At 33.7% G+C, this 22,185-nt stretch overlaps 7 protein-coding genes and 1 non-coding gene across 13 annotated transcripts; 4 read left to right on the forward strand and 4 right to left on the reverse strand.

Annotated features, from left to right (window-relative positions):
- The first annotated feature begins 3,746 nt into the window (after window positions 1–3,746).
- On the forward strand, window positions 3,747–5,408 carry LOC130954154 (spermidine coumaroyl-CoA acyltransferase). Its single transcript, XM_057880888.1, has 2 exons — window positions 3,747–4,601; window positions 4,787–5,408. Exons 1-2 carry the CDS (start codon window positions 3,784–3,786, stop codon window positions 5,295–5,297), a joined length of 1,329 nt encoding a protein of 442 aa, XP_057736871.1. The 5' UTR covers window positions 3,747–3,783; the 3' UTR covers window positions 5,298–5,408.
- A 680-nt stretch (window positions 5,409–6,088) lies between these two features.
- On the forward strand, window positions 6,089–7,475 carry LOC130958053 (uncharacterized). Its single transcript, XM_057884941.1, has 2 exons — window positions 6,089–6,387; window positions 6,597–7,475. The coding sequence occupies exon 2, from the start codon at window positions 6,622–6,624 to the stop codon at window positions 7,291–7,293; it is 672 nt and encodes a 223-aa protein (XP_057740924.1). The 5' UTR covers window positions 6,089–6,387; window positions 6,597–6,621; the 3' UTR covers window positions 7,294–7,475.
- An 884-nt stretch (window positions 7,476–8,359) lies between these two features.
- Window positions 8,360–9,451, forward strand: LOC130958089 (disease resistance protein SUMM2-like). Its single transcript, XM_057884983.1, has one exon. The coding sequence runs from the start codon at window positions 8,500–8,502 to the stop codon at window positions 9,160–9,162; it is 663 nt and encodes a 220-aa protein (XP_057740966.1). The 5' UTR covers window positions 8,360–8,499; the 3' UTR covers window positions 9,163–9,451.
- Window positions 9,452–11,569: 2,118 nt separating this feature from the next.
- Window positions 11,570–13,383, forward strand: LOC130957887 (magnesium-chelatase subunit ChlI, chloroplastic-like). The gene is made up of 2 exons (XM_057884723.1): window positions 11,570–11,810; window positions 11,981–13,383. Exons 1-2 carry the CDS (start codon window positions 11,610–11,612, stop codon window positions 13,031–13,033), a joined length of 1,254 nt encoding a protein of 417 aa, XP_057740706.1. The 5' UTR covers window positions 11,570–11,609; the 3' UTR covers window positions 13,034–13,383.
- A 196-nt stretch (window positions 13,384–13,579) lies between these two features.
- Window positions 13,580–15,970, reverse strand: LOC130957890 (nudix hydrolase 15, mitochondrial). Of its 3 annotated transcripts, none has more exons than XM_057884732.1 (5): window positions 15,906–15,970; window positions 14,590–14,831; window positions 14,358–14,500; window positions 14,160–14,279; window positions 13,580–14,061 (listed from the first exon to the last, which is right to left on the reverse strand). In XM_057884732.1, exons 2-5 carry the CDS (start codon window positions 14,810–14,812, stop codon window positions 13,825–13,827), a joined length of 723 nt encoding a protein of 240 aa, XP_057740715.1. In that variant the 5' UTR covers window positions 14,813–14,831; window positions 15,906–15,970; the 3' UTR covers window positions 13,580–13,824. The 3 variants fall into 3 exon arrangements, with proteins under 3 accessions (XP_057740715.1, XP_057740713.1, XP_057740714.1); XM_057884731.1 differs by lacking the exon at window positions 15,906–15,970 and having other exon boundaries at window positions 13,581–13,774; window positions 13,847–14,061; window positions 14,590–14,934; XM_057884730.1 differs by lacking the exon at window positions 15,906–15,970 and having other exon boundaries at window positions 14,590–14,934.
- A 112-nt stretch (window positions 15,971–16,082) lies between these two features.
- On the reverse strand, window positions 16,083–18,128 carry LOC130957889 (nudix hydrolase 15, mitochondrial-like). The gene is made up of 5 exons (XM_057884729.1): window positions 17,904–18,128; window positions 17,137–17,467; window positions 16,780–16,922; window positions 16,441–16,560; window positions 16,083–16,367 (listed from the first exon to the last, which is right to left on the reverse strand). The coding sequence occupies exons 2-5, from the start codon at window positions 17,429–17,431 to the stop codon at window positions 16,146–16,148; spliced, it is 780 nt and encodes a 259-aa protein (XP_057740712.1). The 5' UTR covers window positions 17,432–17,467; window positions 17,904–18,128; the 3' UTR covers window positions 16,083–16,145.
- A 1,036-nt stretch (window positions 18,129–19,164) lies between these two features.
- On the reverse strand, window positions 19,165–21,741 carry LOC130957888 (protein IQ-DOMAIN 9-like). 4 transcript variants are annotated; one of them, XM_057884727.1, is made up of 6 exons: window positions 21,406–21,741; window positions 20,879–20,988; window positions 20,531–20,686; window positions 20,231–20,458; window positions 20,026–20,139; window positions 19,165–19,941 (listed from the first exon to the last, which is right to left on the reverse strand). In XM_057884727.1, exons 2-6 carry the CDS (start codon window positions 20,948–20,950, stop codon window positions 19,606–19,608), a joined length of 906 nt encoding a protein of 301 aa, XP_057740710.1. In that variant the 5' UTR covers window positions 20,951–20,988; window positions 21,406–21,741; the 3' UTR covers window positions 19,165–19,605. The 4 variants fall into 4 exon arrangements, with proteins under 4 accessions (XP_057740710.1, XP_057740707.1, XP_057740711.1 ...); XM_057884724.1 differs by having other exon boundaries at window positions 20,531–20,692; XM_057884728.1 differs by having other exon boundaries at window positions 20,879–21,027.
- Window positions 21,742–22,099: 358 nt separating this feature from the next.
- Window positions 22,100–22,173, reverse strand: TRNAI-UAU (transfer RNA isoleucine (anticodon UAU)). Its single transcript has one exon. It is a non-coding gene; the product is annotated as a tRNA-Ile (tRNA).
- Window positions 22,174–22,185: the final 12 nt, after the last annotated feature.

A 22,185-nucleotide genomic window follows, 5' to 3' on the forward strand; every position in this document is an offset into this window, starting at 1 on the left:
CTTGATCTAATCTAAATTAATATTATTTTTTATAGAAAATGACTACAATACCCTTATTATAGAAAATGACTAAAATACTCCTATTATATATATATATATATATATATATATTAATTTTGAGAATCCTCAATTCTAGATTCTAGTCCTTTATTTTTCTGTTGTCATAGGATTTGGATTTAGAATTTTCAGAATTAATTTATATATATATATATATATATATAATAGGAGTATTTTAGTCATTTCTTATAATAAAGATATTGTAGTCATTTTTTATAAAAAAAAATAATATTAATTTAAACCAGTTCAAGATTTGATTTACTATTTTTTTTTTCTCAAATAAATTTATCTAGCTTAATTTTAACAAAAATAACACGATTTAATTGATTATATGTGTTAAATTTTAATTATTAAAAAATATTTAAAAAAAAAAGATATTTTAAGGTCTTTATTTATTTGAGTACTCCCATTTTTTAAATCAAGAAAAGTCGCACAAGCATTATACCCAATAGCAATAGCGTACGCTATATAAGTGGTGGTGATGGAAATAAGTGAAAAAGTAAATTATATATCATCATCACCATATAAGTTCCTCTTCTCTATTGACTTTAATTTTTATATATAGTAGACGATAATAATACAACTCAAAAGCAGCTTCGTCCATTTCCACAAAAGTATTAAAGCTTTATATGATGATTTTGCATTACATACGTGCGTACAAATTAAAGTCATCGCATTCGAAAAGCATAAGAGAAGCACGCATATCAACGTGGAGTCCATTACTTAAGGAAGTGTGTGGTCATTTTCTTTTCGGATTAGGCTACTGAACAATGAGGTATATGTAAGAACCATTAGCTTGATGAATGAAGATCATATAACAAAATTTTAATTGGATTACCAGACAATTTAATAACCCATTGATTCAAGATCTTAATGGAATGTACACCTCAAGAAGTTCGCTGTTTGGTATATAACTGGGCAGACAAAAACACAAACTAGTAATAAGAAACAAAATTAATGGATTATCTATCCACAACGTAGATAAGCTGAACCAATTAACTTAAAGTTGACTTTTGTATTAAATGGTTACTTGATTCCTATGAAACACCTGAACTTTATTATAAGGAGTTAATGACAAATGTAATGCCTATAATAAAAAATTAATAGTACAAAGTATAAGATCCGAACTAGATATAACTTTTTATCAAAGGGAAAATAATATTGACATGGCAGCAATGCAAATATGTAATGACACTATATGCATGCGCATGGACAAGGGACACTAGAAACCAACCTTAGCTAAAGCCTATATATATCAGGCAATTTCGAATTCAATTTACAAACACAACATATACTCCAGGATAAGCGTGTTACACACACTACATATATATAAATATAAATTAACTATAATGGCAAAACTGAGGTTATGTGTGATTCTTATTACGTTAGTATTTCTCTCATTTATTTTGTATTCTGAGTCTCGTCCACTTATTGCTACTTCAGTTAATAATGCAGTTTCAGCCAAAGATTCTGGTTCAGGTGAGGAACATGACGGTGTGCTCCCATGGTTGTCTTCACTCTTCATTGAGAGAAACTCACGTAAGACTAATCGTCTTAGTCCTGGCGGGCCTGATCCACGGCATCATTGATCACTGATACCATAGTTAGTGTCTAAGAAGACACGTCATGAGGATCACAAATAGTGTTGTTATGCTCCTTTCTTTCTTTTTTTTTTTTTTTACTTTCGGAATAATGAAGGGGCTTGTTAGTGTCGGATTACGCTTGATCGATAGAAAATCTATGCTTATATGTAGTACTACTTAGTAATTTTCATATGAGTTGTTATTGTATGAATGTACACGTACGGTTCTCTATCAATAATAGAGAAAAAGAATTCTGTAATTTTGGCTAACTAATGTTACTTCTTTAATTAAAAGTATCAATAAAAATCCTATCATTGCTCTCTAAATTGCGCTTATATCATATTTTCCAAATTAAATATTCTTCAAATCTTACCATTTGAAATTTTATCACACTAAATCTTTTGAATTTGGACTTAAATCTTTTTTTTTTATTTGAATTTTGAATCTTCACATTATTTTTTTCATTTTTATCTTCGTGAAAGATGTTTTATCCAAATATTTCATCGTTTAAAATAAACTAATTTATACTTGAAATTATCCAAAATATATGAGAATAAGGTATCAATTCAAAATTTTATTTTAAATCTTATATTCTCAAAATTCTTTATGAATTATTCATATTTTATAATATTATTAAGCAATATTACCTATTAATTGAGATATATTTTATGATGAATAATGCAATTATTAGGCAGATTGAGTACATTCTACTTGTACTCAATTTTTGGTCTAATTGTCTTCTAAGACTATAGAAATAACTTGTTATTTCTTGATGAATTGATCTAAAATGATTTATCCGATCCATTTTTTTCGTCCAAATTACTTTCTTTTTAAGACCTAAATCTAATCTCTGTAGATCTCAGAATCATTTTTTCTCTTTTTCTGAACCAGACCAGATGTTTTGAAAATGAAATGGAAACAATATAATCCATTATTTTGAATTGACATAAGTTACTGAAAATTGAATTGATAATCTTCCAAATCAAAATTATTGAAATAAAAAAATTATAAGAATTTTTTATGATAGACCTACAGATTCTATTGACAAACAGAGAACAAAACAAAAACAGAATAACCAATTAAATTGAATTAACAGAATTTTTATTACTGGAATAACTAACTTCCCCTGTTCTCATTTAATTTGCTCTGCTTGTTGCTATCTCAAATTCTCAATCATGGTCAAAGGAATTTTGTTCTCCATTCACGTGCTCTCATATATTTTCATTTTTTATAATCAATAATAATAAAAATTAATAATAATTCATATAACATCACTCAAGCTATAAATATAGCCTTAAATAATACTTCAATATTTTCTAAAAACATTAGAATAATTTCTTTAATGCCTACAAAAGTTATAGTTAATTTGTCTAAAAGTAAAAATAGAATAATTTTTTTTTGTTTGAATTCTATAAGTAAAATTTACGAACTATAAAAAAATACTAAAGAATTATATCTGGAACTACGACAGTATATTTGTTCCTTATACTTGACCTTTTGAGGATTGTTTTCTTTTTAAATTGGTTTATTTGAATAATTGAATACTTAAATTCATTTTGTTATTTATGATTTTTGGGGGGTCGGTGGAGATGATGAGATGCAGGGAGGTCCACGTGTTTTGTGTTTGGATGGCATGTAATGCATGGAACGAAGCATGTTAATGTTAGTTAGGTTAGGTGGGAGAAAGCAACAGCTTGAGTTCAAGTTTGAAGGATACATAGTGCATGTTTGGGCGCCATTATTTTGTTAAAAAAAGATTTTTTTCAATGAAAAAAGATCTTTTTTTTTATTTTTTAACGTATTTGTCAAATTTCTAGTAGTAAAAATAAAAGCATTAGTAAAATAAAAAAAATCTTTTTTGAGAAGCTGTAATTTATATCTTTTTTTAAAAGATCTTTTTTTCTTAAAAAAAAGATGTTTTTCATATAATAAATAAACAAAAAAATACTTTTATATTGTTATACCCAAATATAATTGATAGATAAAAAGACCTTTTTACATGAGATATCCAAACATAAAATTACTTTTACTTCTTTATAAGATCTTTTAAAAAAAAATAACTCGAAAAAAGATCTTTTCTTAAAAGCTCACCCAAACAAGCCCATAAAGCTTGAGCAGCTACAGCTCAGATTAACCGTCAAGCATGGAAGAAGCTGCTTCAAACACCATCAAAATCTCCCAACGCACTCTCATCTTCCCTTCTCGCACTCCCTTCTCCCAAAACCACGCCCTCCCTCTCTCCCCCCTCGACAACGACCCCAACCTCCGCCTCACTTTCCGCTACCTCCGCCTCTACATTTCCTCCCAACCCGACCCCTACTCCCTCATCTCCTCCTCCCTCTCCCAAGCTCTTCTTCACTACTACCCACTCGCCGGCACGCTTCGCTACCGTCTACATGACAACCGCCTCGAGAACTGGTGCGCTGCCGGTCAGGGAGTTCCCCTCATTCGCGCCACCGCCGCAGACATCTCCCTCGAATCGGTAAACTACCTCGACGACCCGGATTTCAGCTTCGTTGAGCAGTTAGTACCCGACCCGGGACCCGATGAGGGGATGGAGCACCCCTGCATGCTCCAAATAACGGTGTTTGGGTGCGGTGGGTTCACGCTGGGTGCTGCCATGCACCACGCGCTTAACGACGGTATGGGCGGGAGCTTGTTCTTCAGTGCGGTGGCCGAGTTGGCTCGCGGGTCGAGTCGGATATCGGTTGAACCGGTTTGGAACCGTGAGGTATTGTTGGGAGCGAGGAACCCGCCCCGGGTGGAGTCAGCGTTGGTAGGAGAGTTTCTGAGTTTGGAGAAGGGGGTTTTGCCGTACCAAGCGGACGCCGGTGATGTTGTGAGGGAGTGCTTCCACGTTCAGGAGGAGTCCTTGGAAGCGTTCAGGAGATCATTGTTTGAACAATCCGGTCTCAAATTCACCACTTTTGAGGTTCTTGCTGCTTACGTTTGGAGGTCCAAGTAAGTAGTATTCACCCTTCAATTCATCGATTACCGATGTTAATTACAAGGTGGAAACTCAGGGAGTTGACTAATTTGATTATTTGACTAATTTGATTAAATCTTCAGCTGTCAACTATCAATTTATTTCACTGCAGTTTTCACCTAATTACAATTATAGCCTTATAATTTGTGTTCTTAAACAGGGTTAGGGCGTCGGAAATGAAGGACAATGAGAAGGTTAAGTTGGCATACTCGGTTAACATACGAAGAGTGGTAAAGCCAGCACTGCCAGATGGGTATTGGGGAAACGGTTGCGTTCCAATGTATGTTGAGGTGAGTGTGAAGGATTTAATAGAGAGGCCCATTTGGGAAACAGCGGAGCTAATCAAGAAGAGCAAGAGCAACGTGAGTGATGAGTATGTTCGGTCATTCATCGATTTTCAGGCAGTGCATTATGGGGATGGGATCACGGCAGGGAACAGGGTTACTGGGTTCACCGATTGGAGACATTTGGGCCACTCGTCTGTGGACTTTGGATCCGGAGGCCCAGTTACTGTTTTGCCACTTGGCAGGAACCTCCTTGGAAGTGTTCACCCTTGCTTTTTCTTGCCTTATTCAACTGCCACTAAGAAGGAGGGTTTCAAGGTTTTGGTCACTCTGCCTCAACCTGCTTTGCCTGCTTTTCGAGAGGATATGCACGTTTTTTCCCCCTAGCCAATATTGGTTTCAGTTCTGGACACATGAAATCTGTTATAAATGTAATAATGTAATGTAATTGCATATAAACAATAAGAACCAAAATACAATAAATCTGAGCAAAAAACACACACACATGTACCGATTCTCCACTTGACTAGCTCTATAACTCATCCTTTAACAACAACCATTCCTTCACCATCCACATAAGTAGCTGTATGTATAAAGTAGAGAAAGCATTTAAATATTAATTGACTCTAAATACCAATATGGATTAACTAAACATGTTATTACTTATTAGAACATACACACATCCACACAAATATTAATTTACTTCCATTGCTTACTTCTGCCACTGAACATGTGTTATCCAACCAGATGAGGGCTCAGAAGATCTTCATCATCTAATAAGTACTGTTATTTTAACAAATCATATTACACTCTTCGGAGATGTACAACTGAGGTGGAAGTAAATTAATTTGCTCTAGTGCTTGACACACCCTTCCTTAAAATCACATTCCATCTTCTTTATTTGTGTATGGAGAAATTATTAGGTAGTTATGGAGATAAATAAGTGTATATTTAAAACGTATAAAAATTATAATCTAAGTACAAATTTGGTATAGGAATAATTCACTGAAAATGTTTGATAACAAAAAAAATCAACAAAAAACAATCATAACTTATCTTATCTAATATTCATTAATTATCGTAATAATTAATGAATATTAAATAAGGCAACTTCTGACTTTTTATTTTTATTTTTTCCCCTTAGCATTACGGTAACTCACAAACGGTTGCAACAGAAACTCTGCAAGTGTAAAATGCCGCCGCGATCTTTATTATTCATTTAGGACAAATATACTATATAATGATTTGGATGCCGCTTTAATTAATTGATTTAGGATATGGCATTGTTGACGGAGCAACCTAGGCAGCGGCACAAACCTAACTCCTATTTTTATATTTTTTTCAATTTAGCTGCTGGATTAGGCTAAAGTATATTGGATATATATAACATTCATGCAAGCTTGGTAATGGTGGGTGTGGCTCAACGTTTTTTCTTTATTGTTATAGAGAAGGTCTCTTGATCCAGGCCAGTTACAAGGTAACTATTGATTAACACACTTTAATACTTTAACAATCATGTTTGTCAGCATATTTATTTATGTTCAATCTTAAAGTTTATGCATCTCATGCGATACTGGAGATATACTTCATTACCAAACACTTTCAGTTACTATATTTTTTTAGCATTTTCAAAAGAGCATGATATAAAATCCGCCTTGACAATTTGAATTTGTTATTTTTTATCAGTATATACCAAAAGTTGTTGGTAATAATGGATGGTAAAGAAAAGATGAAAGAGAAACTGGAGAATTATTCTCCAACAGCAATAGCATTGCTGATAGGAGAATTGACAGCAATGGCAGGAGCAGCTATAAAAAATGCACTATCTCGTGAAGCATGTCCATCTACTACTGCACTGTTAGATGACATCATGGAGGAGCTAAGATATGGCCACAACGACACCATTGGGGTGTTGGGACCCGATTTGCGTCTAAATGCGAATCTTGTAGAAAAAGTTGCAAGAAGGGTGGAAAATGAAGGGTTGTTTGACGCAGTTGTCGCGACAACTGTATCAAACAAGCCCAATTATGGAAAGATTCAAGACGAAATTGCAAGATCCCTGGGATTGAGATTTGATGGTGAGAATAGCGGTACCGGTGTGGCTAAAAAAGGCATAAGATGGCTTCCTAAGGTATTTGGTTCAAGAAATAATAAGTTGAATAATGATGAGATTGAAAGTAGAGCAAGAAGATTACGTCCGAGGATGTTGGCAGAGGAGAAGATTCTTGTGATATTGCGTGATGTTTGCAGCAATGGTGTTGATTTGGAGAAAGTAGGAATACCTTATGGAATATATCACACAGGATGCAAGTTGTTGCTTACTTCTGCTAGTGAGGATGTGCTATCCAACCACATGAGTGCTCAGAGGATTTTCACGCTCTAAGGTAGAGTTTGTTTTGAGGCAGACTAAGGGTGTGTTTGTTTGAAGTTAAAATGGGAAGAAAAAAAATGGGAGGGAAAAAAAATGGAAATAAAATAATTATTTTTTTGTTTAGTTGAATGAAAAAATTAAGGGGAAAGAATGAATAGTGTAAAAAAACTAAATAGAAATATAGGAGACTGAAATTTTTGGAGATGGAGATTGAAATTTTAATAATATTTTATACTTAAAATACTTTTATTTCAATTAATTAATTCCAATTTTATCTTTTGTGTAAATTAAATTAGAATTTCATTCTTATCTTAATCTTTATCTCTCATTTTACACCAAACACAATATTAAGACTTATTTCTATTTTTGTCTTTCTGTCTCAATCTCTCAATCTCATTCTCTATTTCTCTTCTAAACGCCAGCTAATTGTTATGTATATGTTTGTTCCAGTTGAATTGACGTACATCTAATTTCATCTACCAATCAAACTATAATATCACTTTACAAATGACCATATATGGTAATCAAAAGCTAATAAGCAATATTTTGGGCCTATCATGTAAATTAAAGTTGATCATTTTTTTAATTAGTATACTATATAATGGTTTGGACTTGCATATATATTATATTCGTTTATCATCAGCTAGTTGATTAATTGGAGGCAGCCGCTTTAATTAATTGAAATTGATTTAGGATATGGCATTGTTGACGGAGCATCTTAAATTCTTAATTACTTCTATTTTTGTATTTTTTATTTTTAATTTAGCTGCTGAATTAAGCTAAAGCATATTATATATAAATAAAGTTAATATTCATGCAACTTTGGAAATGGTGGGCGCCGCTCAATGCTTTTCTTTCTTTTTATAGAGAAAGTTTCTCATTATACTATACTACTGTCTAACACTACATTATACGCATGCACTTGTTTTATTATTCTTTCTTTGCATTTAACTTCAACTATTTCTTCACACACTGTTTTATATCTTAAACGTTATTTTGTGTTAAGTTGATGATATAATTTAAATATTTAGATTAGAATTTTTTTCCCCCTTTTAGTTATCCGGAATAATTTCGTATCTAAAAATTAGTGTTTTGGAGTAAAATAAAGTTTAAATCTACCACTTCTACATAATATTTCAATAAAGCATCTTATATATAAAATCCTTTGACCATTCAAATTTGTTATTTTTTAGATTAGTATATCAAAACTTGGTAATAATGAAGAGTGAAGAAACCATAAAAGAGAAACTTAAGAATTATTCGCCAACAGCAATAGCAATTGTGATAGCAGAATTGGCAGCAGCGGCAGGAGCAGGTATAAGAAATGCTCTGTCTCGTGAAGCATGTCCATCTACTAAGGCACTATTAGATGGTATTATGGAGGAGCTAAAAAATGGCAACAACAATGTCATTGGGGTGTTATTGGGACCAGACAATCTTGAAAAGATAGTTAAAAGAAGAGTTGAGAAAGATGCAAGCTTGTTTGGGGCGGTTGTCATGACAACCGTATCAAACGAGCCCAATTATAGAAACATTCAAGATGATATTGCCAAAGCACTGAAATTGAGTTTTGATGGTGAGAATATTGGTGTGAAGACTAAGAAAAGTAAAAGATGGCTGCCTAAGGTATTTGGTTCTAAAAATGGTGGTAGATTTAATGATGAGATAATTGAAAGTAGAGCTAAAAGATTACGTCAGAGGATGTTGGATGAGAACAAGATACTTGTGATGTTGTTTGATGTTTGCAGCAATGGTCTTGATTTGGACAAAGTTGGAATACCTTATGGAACATGTCACGCAGGATGCAAGTTGCTGCTTACTTCTGCTAGTGAGGATGTGTTATCAAACCACATGAGTGCTCAGAGGATCTTCAGAGTCTAATTATTATTTACCATTATATATTTGGTGAAAACTCAGGTGCAGTCGACTTCACGTGAAGTTTATAGTCGAGAGCCGTTAGATGAAAATTTAGTCAAATCAGTCAAATCATCTAATGGCTCTCAATTATCAATTTCATATGAAGTCGACTGTACCTGAGTTTTCACATATATATTTATATATTGTTGCTCAAAATTAAGAACTTCATCGTTAGAAATGTGTAATTCTTATTTTGAAAGCTACTTTCTACCGTCTGTATGTACTATGTTTTGCATATAAGCTAAGTAGACATGAACCTTCTATCTTTGGTACAAGGACAGAATTATATTTAGCAATATTTGTATTGCGGAAATGTTTTATAACAAAAGAAATTAGTCAAAACAACTCTAACTTGTCTTATTTAATATTAATTAATTATTACAACAATTAATGAATACTAAATAAAGTAAGTTCTGACTATTTTTTTTTCTCCTTAATATTATTACTGATGTACGTTAAGTTTCAATCACCAATCAACCACCTATACAGCTATGCCCAATGAAATTATCATAGTATTGTTAGTTTGGCTTTGATTTTTATTCTTTTATATGTTTTGGTCGTTTAGCGAAGCACCAAAAGTCTATTGTCTTCTAACCGTGAGTGAGAGACAAAATAAATAAATACATGTCATGTCATGGGGGTTCGGCTATATTTTTATGTTGGTTGCCGAAGACTTAAGACAACCCTTCTCTTTTATCCGGGCTTGGGACCGGCTATGTACCGCAAGTATAACATAGGCGGAGTTAAAATAAATAAATACATAAATAAAATTATTTCATTAACATGAAGTACGCCTCAATATGCAACTTATGAAGTTAATTTGGCTTCTTGGTTTCTTGGACTCTTGTAAATAAGGACCAAGTTCTTCAATGGAGAATGACTAGCATGATGCAAGTTGTTGCTTACTTCTGCTAGCTAGTGAGGATGTGCTATCCAACCGCATGAGTGCTCAGAGGATTTTCACACTCTAATTAATTATTTTTTACGTATTGTTGGCTAAAAAATGTCTGTTCTAGTTGAACTGAGGTAGTTTGACTTTTCCCTTCATTTATCTTTTAAAATCATGTGATATTATAATTTTAAGGGAGTCACTCAGGTAAAGATATCTAAAACGTCTTTTTTTAAAAGATATTTTTCAGTAATTAAAATTTAATATATATAATCAATTAAATTATGTTATTTTTGTCAAAATTAGACTAGACAAATTAATTTAACCGAAAAAATAGTGAATCAAATCTTGAATTGGTCTAAATTAATATTATATTTTTTATAAAAAAATGACTACAATACCTTATTATATATATATATATATATATATATATATATATATATATATATATATATTTAAATTCTTAAAATCTTAACCCCATGATAGAAAAATAAAAGACTAAAATTTAAGATTTTCAGAATTAATATATATAATAGAAGTATTTTAGTCATTTTTTATAATAGGGTATTGTAGTCATTTTTTATAAAAAATAATATTAATTTAGACCAGTTCAAGATTTGATTTCCCATTTTTCAGTCAAATCAATTTGTCTAGTTTAATTTTGACAAAAATAACATGATTTAATCGATTATATATATTAAATTTTAATTATTAAAAAACATCTTTATAAAAAAACGTTTTCAACGTCTTTATCTGAGTGACTCCCTAATTTTAAATAACCAATATTTTAGGCATATGATTGTAAATTAAAGTGGACCAACTTCTTAATTGTCATGATTTATCAAATTTATTTTAAACTTTAAATTATAAAATTTATAAATCTCAACCGAATGCAATGCATTCTTAATAAGTTAAAAAAAATATTAAGGAGTTTATTCTTTTTATCAATACAAAATTTTTATATTATAAAATTTAAAATTTAGAATTTAGTTTTTAATATTTAAAATTGGATGAGTATGATTTTTGTTCTTAATATTTATAATTTTTTTAAATATCGATAATATTTAATTTGATTCAATTTTATTTTTTAAAATTTTTTATTTATTCCATTTTATTCTTAATATGTTTGATTTGTGTCAAAGCTACTTTTGAATATTTTTAATTTTTCTTCTAATGTTTTACATAGATTTAATATTTAAAATAATTTTAATACAAATTAAAAATATTAAAAATAAAATTAACATTAAAAATATTATAAAACAATAAAAAATTATACTTTATCTTAAATTTTATTGATTGCTCGAGTTAATGTTGAAAGAAAGAAAGAAAAGGGAGATAATTGGGTTGGGTAAAATACAGAGGAAAATGCTAATGAAATCCATCTTCTTATCCCCGAAGCTTTCTGGCCAATAGGAGAATGACAGCTGTCATCATTGCTCAATAAGCACAAAACAGAAAGCGAAACTGAAACTGAAACTTAAATTGAAACCGAAGCTGAAACTGCAACTACTCTTCTCCGAGCATGGCGTCGTCCACGCTGGGCACTTTCTCCGTTGCGCTCCTTTCTTCAACTTACCCTTCTTCTTCATCAAACCATTCCTTTCAATCTCTGTCCCTCACATCAGGCCGCAAGTTGTACGGAGGAATAGGAATCTGTCGTATCAAGGGAACCTCTCAATTTTCTGTTGCCAGCGTTGCCACTGAAGTCAACTCTGTTCAACAGGTACGTAACGTAATTCTCATCACCAATTTTGAAACCTACTCCATAGCATTTTGCTTTCATTCTTCTCATTCTACTTGCACCACAGCGTTTTGTTCATCTTGTTGATACTTGATAGTATGTTGCTAATCAATTTACTTGTTTCATGGCAACTATAAAATTTTCATATCCAGGCTCAGAAGATTGCTGCTAAAGAAAGCCAGAGGCCAGTGTATCCATTTCCTGCAATAGTTGGACAGGATGAGATGAAGCTTTGCCTTCTCCTTAATGTGATTGATCCCAAGATTGGAGGTGTCATGATCATGGGGGATAGAGGCACTGGTAAATCCACAACTGTCAGGTCATTGGTAGATTTGCTTCCTGAAATCATGGTTGTTGCCGGCGACCCTTATAACTCAGACCCAGAGGATCCAGAGTTCATGGGCATTGAAGTCCGAGAGCGAGTCCTGAAAGGAGAGAGCCTTCAGGTTGTCTTAAGCAAGATTAACATGGTTGATTTGCCATTGGGAGCTACAGAAGATAGAGTCTGTGGAACAATTGACATTGAGAAAGCCTTAACTGAGGGTGTTAAGGCCTTTGAACCTGGGTTACTAGCTAAAGCTAATAGGGGAATCCTATATGTGGATGAGGTTAATCTTCTGGATGATCACTTGGTGGATGTCTTGTTGGATTCTGCTGCTTCTGGTTGGAACACGGTGGAGAGAGAAGGTATCTCAATCTCACATCCTGCTCGCTTTATCCTAATTGGCTCGGGCAACCCTGAAGAAGGGGAGCTCCGGCCGCAACTGCTGGATAGGTTTGGAATGCATGCTCAGGTGGGGACTGTTAGGGATGCTGAGCTTAGAGTGAAGATTGTTGAGGAGAGAGCTCGATTCGACAAAAACCCAAAGGAGTTCCGGGACTCTTACAAAGCCGAGCAGGAGAAGCTCCAGACACAAATTTCCTCAGCAAGGAGTTCGCTTTCGTCTGTTCAAATAGACCAAGACCTCAAGGTGAAAATCTCAAAGGTTTGTGCAGAGTTGAATGTGGATGGTTTGAGAGGAGACATAGTCACAAATAGAGCTGCAAAAGCTCTGGCTGCTCTGAAGGGAAGAGACAAGGTGATTGCAGAGGATATTGCTACTGTGATCCCTAACTGCTTGAGACATCGTCTTAGAAAGGATCCATTAGAGTCAATAGACTCGGGTGTTCTTGTCATTGAGAAATTTTATGAGGTATTTAGCTGAGGGTGAGGGTCTATTTGCTATGGTATCTGATGAGCATATTACTACATTATTCTGAAGTTTTCCCTTATTATTTATTTGGGGATTTTTCATTGTTCTAAACATTTGCAAGATTCAGAAACTCCATGTAAACAGGAAATTTTATATTCATCTGTGTCTGTAACTTGCTAGAGGTATTCTGCTAAGTTTATGTACCATAGTGAGGGAAATATGATTGGCGAAGTTTTAAGCTTTTCAGAGGACTCGACAAGAGTTGAACTTTAGTGCTTGTTAGCATATGGGGGTATTCACTCTAACCTTTTCTGCCGAGTTATCTACTTATTCTATTGAATTTGGTTACATAGTTTTCTTCAGTTTGACTATTATTTTATACAAGACACAGCAAATTCAGTGTTTGAGAGTATATGTTTGTATATGCTAGCTTTTATGATTCCCTAAGCAGTATCAATTTTAAAGTGTATTAAGCTAGGATGCTAACTTTCAACACAATTCCCTTATCATAAACTAGGTTAAATACCATAACATTCAACACAATATACATAAGAAAGCATTAATAACACAAAATAATGTGCACTTTGTCAGCAGGGGAATTTAGATCATGATCATTATTAAAGCTATATCACTGAAACAGTGCTTCACAAATAAGTGAGAAGTTTCTCAATTCCTCATGACCTTCCTCCAAATTCAGTTTGCTTCAATCACTTGTTTTATATTGCTCAAAAAAAGGAGAGCAGGCAGGTTCATCTGAAAAACATCATACAAATTAAAAGATGTAAAAAATGATAAAACTAAAACTACTTGGAACTATTCTGTAACATTATCATGTCGTTTTCAGTAATTCCTCCCCAGATTTTAGGCCTCTGCTCTAGAAACTCCGGCGGCCGCTGAAGTAAAATGGTAGCTGCCCTGATCAAGATAGCAGCAGTTATAGCCCATATCACATACTGTGTATTCTCAAATTCATAATCAAAATAATGTACAAGATGCTTCTCTCCCATCCATTCTCTTTCCTCAGCTCTCCTATTCTCATTCTGCATGCAAACCATGATCTCAAAAACTAAGTTCATTTGACTTTGACATGTCATAGTAATAAATTTTCACCCAAGAAATTAAATTTAGTACAACAAACCTTGAGGAACATCTCCAATGGAACATCAAATATTGCTTCAACTTCAGCTGAATCTAAAACCGGTGAAAATGCATCCTTGTTGGACAATATTCCCACCACAGGTATTACTGTAATGCCATACTGCAAATTAAAATCACTTTGTAAAGTAAACAAAATTGAGGAAAAATGAAATGGAGCTAAACTTCTAGAAGTGCATACCTTAGTATGAAAGGGTTCAAGAAGAGTGATAACAGAAACAAGAGAAGGGTCCAATCCAATTTCCTCCTTAGCCTCCCTCAAAGCGGTTTCTACATCATCAGCATCACCTTCTTCCCTCTTGCCACCTGGCAGAGCAACCTCACCTGCAACAACCAACACAAACCCATTTCAGCTAGGGCGAGAAAGAAACAAACTTTGCAACTTTGAGGTTGAAAATTGAAAGAGATCAAACCGGAGTGGCGTGAGAGAGAAGAAGCCCTCAAAGTGAGGATCACTCTGAGATTCCCATCGGAACCTTCAAAGAGACAGATCAGAACCGCAGCTCTCTTGGTCGGTTTCGAGGTGAAATGGCTGCGATTCAAGTTGTGGGGGTTGTTGGTTATGGAAGGTTGGAAATGATGAAGCAAAGCTTGTAGTCTCTGTGAACCTCGTACCTCAGCACTGTGTGATTCCATTTTCCCCTTCCTATGTTTTCTGCTTTCCATGTTATTCTTATTAGATTCCAAATTTTGTATTTTTGAGTCTTAAAGTATAAACTTGAGAGTTCTTTTATTGATGGCATGCAAGACAGGAAATCAATTTTTAGTGGTTTATTCTATTGCTTCAGAAGACAAGATTAGTTTGATATTTGGTACGAAATCGAATGCAGTTAATCTCCACTTTCCTTTTTGAGTTTTCTTTTTTCCTCTCCCCATTCTCTAAAACTATAAATATCAGTTAGTCAGTTAGGTGCTAGCTGCCACCATATTTGCATTCATCTTTTTTTAATACAATTACCAGAACAAATTATTTTGTATGAAAAAAGTTTAACTAAAGTATGTTTTTGTCCCCAACCTATAAGTCTCAAAGTTGTTCCTAACGTTTCAATCGTCCTATTTAAGTTCTTAATGATTCAAAATTGACTCAATGTTATCTTGTCGTTAGGGATCCGTTAACAGAATTGACGGCAGGACAAAATTGAGACGATTTTAAAACGTTAGGGACTTAATAGGACGAAACGTTAGGAACAAAAACGATACAAAAAATAAATTTTAATTTAATTTTATCTTTCAATAAATTAAATTAAAATTTATTTCTATATATCATTTTTGTCCCCAATATTTTTATCATATTTAAGTCTCTACGTTTCAAAATCGTCTCAATTTTATCCCGCCGTCAATTCTGATAGGACGATTGAAACGTTAGGGACAACTTTGGACTTATCCCAAACGTTGGGGTTACTCAAAAAAAGTTTTACATGATGTTGTTATGTATCATATTTTCCAATTGATCAAATATTTTTATCGCATCATAAATATATGATAATCGATTCGATTGTTGAAGGTGTGCACATAACATTTTTTTGTTAACAATTAAAAAAAATTTTCAAAATAATTACACATTTTAAAAATTAAATGAACTTCAAATTATGGCAAGTTAAACATCAAGTCAAACAAAATTACAAAGGCAAATATATATCTAGAATCTAGATCTAGGAATCTGACTCTCCTATTGAATCAAAGTTGTAACCAACAACAACATGCATGAAAAGACAAAACTCAAAAGTACCTTCTACTCTTGAGCCCTGCAACACTTGCAAGAACTTCTCTCTAAGTGAAAAAAGGACAATCTGACATAATAGAACTGAGGAATGAACTTCCAAGTGCTGTGCTATATAACTACCCTTTTCCTTTCCCAATGAATCTAATCACCTACCTTGGATTCTTAACATCTGTAGGCTGTATCTGTGATGAACATTGTACTATCACCAAATGATTAACACAATGAATAATCCAATAAACGTTGAATTCAATGAATTAAAGTATCCTTGGTTATGTCCCTAGGAATCATTATAGGATTGTGCTCCAAGAAAGCTGGTGGCCGTTGATACACAACTGATGCAGCCTTTATCAACATGCCAGCTGTTAAACCCCATATGAGGTATTTCTTGTGCTCAATTTCATATTCAAATAAATGTATCACATACTTCTCTCCCATCCATATCCTCTCTTCTTGCTTCCTCTTTTCATCCTGATCAATGTAAGATAATCATTAGATTTATATAAACTATAAGACTTTAATTGTTATAAAATCTAAATTGGACCTTGAGAAACATTTCCAAAGGTACATCAAATACAGCTTCTACTTCAGCAGGGTTTGGAGCTGGCTTGAATGCTTTTTTGTCATGAAGTATGCCAATGACAGGAACCACTATTATGAGGTACTGCAAAGGAAACAAAAACTAATAAAAATACAACATAGATTAAACAACCAATCTGCATTTTCTGAAAGATTCTTAACTCTTTTACATCATAAAATATTTACAAGTCTTGAAAGCTTCCCAGACTTTGACCAAATATTGAACAAATGAAAACAAGAAACTGAGGGTGAACTCTCATGAATGTCATTTCTTTGAACATCAGAGATCAAAGGGAATTCATACCTTAGAGAAGAATGGTTCAAGAAACGTAACAACATCAACAAGTTGAGGGTCCAACCCAACTTCCTCCATTGCCTCTCTTTTTGCAGTGTCTCCATCATCCTTATCACCTTCTTCTGCCTTACCACCAGGCAAGGCCACTTCACCTGCAATTGATATAGTCCCTCATGCTAGATATATTTTTGAATAACTATAAGAAAATAAATATATACCCTTTACTAATATATGTTAGCTTTTGGTCTAGTGGTAAGCATTTTTTGATGATTTTGAAGTCCTGTTTAGTCATTTTCCTCTTTTTTGAAAAGCAAACAACATGATCACATAAGTTTTCTTCTATATTGTGTGACAAATTGAGCTTACCTGAGTACATAGAGAGCTTGGAAGATCGCTTGGTGAGGATCACTCGTAGTTCCCCTGCGTCGCCTTCGAAGATGCAGATCAAAACAGCAGCTCTCTTGAATCTAAATACTCCTTGGTTTTGAGCAATTGCAGTGGCTGGTTCCGGGAAACCGACTCGGGAAACAACCTTGCCTTTGCTTTCTTCCATGATCTTTTCTAACATGTTCTCAGAGAATGGTGGGGGCTTGTGAAGTCTGAGCCGTTGTGCCAAGGCTAGGAGCCTCTTCTGTCCTCCATTGTTATTGGAAGGATCCATGAACTTTGAGGGGGAGAGAAAGAAGCTATGCTGATGCTATTTCACAACGGAAACCATGAATGTTAGTTAAGTAGCACTACCATAATATCATAAATGTGCTGAAACTGTAGAAATTGATGAAATTTTATGGTAGCCTTGATTGGATGATCTCAATGGAAACCTGTTTTTGGAGACAAATATTAATTTTCTTTAAAGTACAAAAAAGTGTCATAAGAAAACCACCGACATCTAAATCTTATTACGGTGCCCAATTGCCATTAGTTTGAGCTTAGTTGTTTATGATTGATCATGAATAATGAGAAATTAAATGCAAGAAACTTTCCAGCTACCGAAGGAACTGGAATGCTGAATATGAATGTACTACTGAGTATTTTCAATTCATCCATATTGTAAATGATTCTCTAATATCTTCTAGTTTAGAAAATGTTCTTGATACTGCCTCATTCGCTTGATATCACATGAAAATTCTTACCTTAAAAAGAACAGAACGGAACAGGTCCAGTGTGATGAGACAACAAGGTTGTTGGCTATCAACAATGGAAGATTTTCATTTTCAAGCAACTATTCTGGGATGTCAGGATCATAAAAGAAATGTTAAGTTTATCATTGATCAGATTTGTGGCTTTAAAGTTGGGTTATACAACTTTTACAAGATTTGAAATCCGAAGATTCAGAACTGATCTAGTACATATAAAAGTCTAAATTTACAGTATGATCAATAATGTTATTGTATCCTATAATGATGTCAATCATTTGGTGAGAAACATTCATGATTTTTATTGCATTTATTTTATTTTATTTATTCATGATTCAACTACTAGTATCTTTATTGCAAAGGTAGGCTACAGCCTCCACCCTATTACCCTATTGAGTAGACACTGGCCACCATTTTTGTGAACCTAAACCATGCATGTATACATTCACAGTACTCAAATAAGTTGCATTGTTGACCTTGAATGGCATGGTGGCAATTTCGCACCCTTTTCATATAAATAGACAACAAAGTTAGATCGGTGACAGTTTGGCATATTAATGATTATTCTATTTTCTCCTTTGTCTGATTATTAATGGTAGGCACCAAGGCCTGAAGAAGATCATACCCCTTGAATTTTGGATTTGTTTAAGTCTTTGAAAATGAGGAAGGTGAAACAGAATCCAACTAACAGAAAAAAAAAATAGAGAATATAATGACACAACTCTTCAAGACATACACATTTTTTTAGATTTAATTCGCCCCACTATCTATTATGATGAGTAAAATTAGTTACTGGTGAATTTTATACAGGATATAATGAGGAATATTTGACTTATTTTTATACTCATACAATCAAGCCTTACACCAATGATATTTTACAGACTGATATTCTCTGTATTTTCTTCTGCGCAAAAAAAAAAAAATATTGAAATAGAGTAGATAGAAATGATGAAATGAAATGATAAGTTGTTGTACAAATTGGTGTATTTTGATATACCAATTTGGCGCTCTATGAATTTATGCATTAACATACTCATGAAGAGAAACATCCTTTTGAGAAAATGCAATTCTTCAACGGGTCAGAACTATTTAATAAATTATAGTCCTTCAATAAATTATAACTAATAAGTCATAACTCTATAAAAAAAATGTAACCCTTCAATCATGACTTTCCATATGTTTTGAAAATATATCTCACATGAAAGTGAAAATGGAGTAACCATGGTGATAAAGTAATAAGAGTTTAAGTGTTTAACAATGGCATGTAACATAATATAACACTGTGTATCACAAAAATGGAACCAACATGTAAGATAAGCACATCTGAAAATGGTAATAATAAACCAAACTAACAATGGTCCCATCTTAAAATTTTTATATTACAACAGCAGATGGGGGAATATCAGATACTGTTCCTATCTACAATCTGTCTCTTGGTTGAATATACAAGACTGAGAAAGATAAACAAAAGGAAAAGCAATCAACAAACCACACCCAAATGCTGGTCCATTAACTTATTCTCCATATTGTTCTGAATTTGTCACTTTTTCATATGCACAAATTGAAGCAATCCAATGAATAAATAACATAGCTTTTTTTACTTTCACTTAATGCACTTCAACAAATTGAACTCAATTTTAAACAGCTCAATTTCAATAGGCTTGATACTTAGAGCTTGCACGCTTTGCCTTAGCAACCACTAGTGAGAACTCACTGCACTTTTCTGCACCACAGTTACAGTTTTTTCTGTTGTTGGGTATGACAATCTCCTAGCTTTTGCAGACCCTTTAGCATTTGCCAAAGGAGGGGTCCCTTTTGGATTGGTGGAAGCTGGTTTTGCCAAAACAGGTGGTTTTGGTGGTGATGTCTTCTTATCCTTCTTATTCTGAGCTTTCTTTGCATCACTGGACATGGTGGCAACACGGCTTTCCCACGGCCGAGCAGCGATCCAGCGTGCCTTCCAGCTCCAACCCCAATTAGCTTTACCAAGTTCACAGCTTCCTAGCCCTTGGCTCTGACTACAGTTGGCCCTCCACTATGATTCACAAGAAATTCTTTTAACTTTCAGTCTGAACATGCAAAACTAGATAATAGGACATTTCTTAAGATCATAACATACCTGATGAGAAAAGGCATATGCCATAGCTCTTTCACGCTTAACAGCTGCTTCTTCTCTCTGATGTATCCTTCCAACAACCTCCTCCATGGTTTCAGAACCACTACACCATTCAACCTGTAATTTGATACATTAACTGAATTGATTCAAACAAGTTCATGTCTCTAGAATAGTTACTTAAAAAGAAGAAAGCAAGTCCTTAAGTTACCTCCAGATCATGCAGCTTTGCCTCAAGTTTAAGCTGATTTTCTAGTTTCTTCCGCCTGATCCTGTCTTCAGTCACCATACAGATTCTTCGAGCTCTAATCTCAGTCTGTATCTTGCTCCATGAATGAAGGTAAGTTATAGCAGTATTGGCTTGCTTTTTAACCGAGTAACTTTGTGTTACAATCTGCAGTTTTGTGATCCCTTTCAAGCGGCGAAGAGCCTTTCTAGCCTGAAAAGTTTAAAAGTCAGCATTCACAACAAATAAAGAAAAAACCAGCAGATGATATTCTCAAAGCCTTACCTTATGAGCCCGGAATGCAGTCTGGATTCTTGTTGCAGCAATAGTTTCAACTGACCCAATATTTTCAGCTTTAGCACCATTTGCTAAGTCACTAGAGTCTCTTCTTGTACAATCATTTGAGTTCAGTGCACTTAATTTCACTGAAGCTAAAGTACCCTGTCTCTAGTTGTTACCACATATGAAGATAGAATCATACTTGTTAGAATTTTCCCTCAGGGGCATATTGCAGTTACAATTGTTTAACTATTATACAAGACTTAAGATATATGGAAATCAATATGCAGAAACTAATTTGGTTTCTCAGTTCTCACCAAAGCATTTGAAAAGATGATAGGAATTGCACTGTACCTTTCCTTTCTTGGGTTTTCTTTCTTTTGATTTTCTTGAAATTAATGTCTTAAACCAATCGCCTGAACCCATTCTTGATGTATGATAACTTGTCTCAGATCAACATACTCCTGGGAGTATTTTTATAAATACAAGTCATTAGCATATTCCTGTGTATTGTTTGTATTCAGGTTCAGAAAAATTTTACAGCTCTCAAGACATGGAAAAAGTATGCATAAAAAACATAACAGATGCTGAATTTTATCAGCATAAATCACAGTTTCTTGTAATAAGCACAACCATTAACAACTAAACTATGAAACTAATACTTTGATCTAACAAACAACAACAAAAACATGGATCAAACAAGTGTTTGCAAAAGCGAAAACAACCAAGTACAAACATAAGCTTAATTTCCCAGGAAGTAGCAAGCTGACCAAGAATCCAAGCGAGTCAACCCAAAAAAACAAGCATGTAAAACAGCAAGAGCAGCATAAGACAGAAGAAGAAACAAAAGAAGCATATGTGGGAGATTGAGAATGACATACCAGACTAGAAGAAAGTGGAAAGTGTTGAAAGGAGGACCCTTCCTTTTTTTTTCTGAACTGGCCAAACAAGTTATGTGTGTAGCAAAATGATATGAGTTTTAGAGTAGAAGTAAGAAAGAAGAAAAGGAGAGAGAGAAGGGTCAGAAAAGAGAATAAAAGGGTTGGTGTGGAATGTGGATTGCCATGGCCCAATACCAGCTTTAGTTCCCTTGTCTCTGACGTTGAACTTGACAAAACTACAATTAAAAATAAGAAAAAAAAAACAAACTTTTTTTCTTATGTGAAAATGTCATGAACCAAAGGAATTCAGGGAAGGAGAAGAATGAAGAATGCATATCTAAACGTAGAACAGTGGGTTGGATTTTTTTTATGGTGACAGCTGAACAAACAAGGATAATAAGAACATGATGCTGACGTCTTTGTCTTCCCTCCATGTTATATATATACTTTGTGCTCATTTGCATCGTGCAAATATAGTATATCATTCTTATTTTTTTTATAACAATTGTATCATAAGATGATTCATGATTAAACATTTTTGGAAATTAAGTTTGTTTTTTTTTTTAATGGAAATTGATTTTTACTAAACGTGCGATGAATGTTCTAATAATGCCTTATTTAATTAGACGTGAGGTACACTTTTCAATAATGTGTATACAACAATTTTTATAAAGGAAAAGAAAACTAATTAAAATGGTCCCGGCGAGGCTCGAACTCGCGACCTTCGGCTCATAAGACCAACGCTCTAACCAACTGAGCTACGGGACCATTTGAAATTTA

Source organism: Arachis stenosperma, chromosome 10 (assembly GCF_014773155.1).
Source record: "Arachis stenosperma cultivar V10309 chromosome 10, arast.V10309.gnm1.PFL2, whole genome shotgun sequence".
NCBI classification, from domain to species: Eukaryota; Viridiplantae; Streptophyta; class Magnoliopsida; order Fabales; family Fabaceae; genus Arachis; species Arachis stenosperma.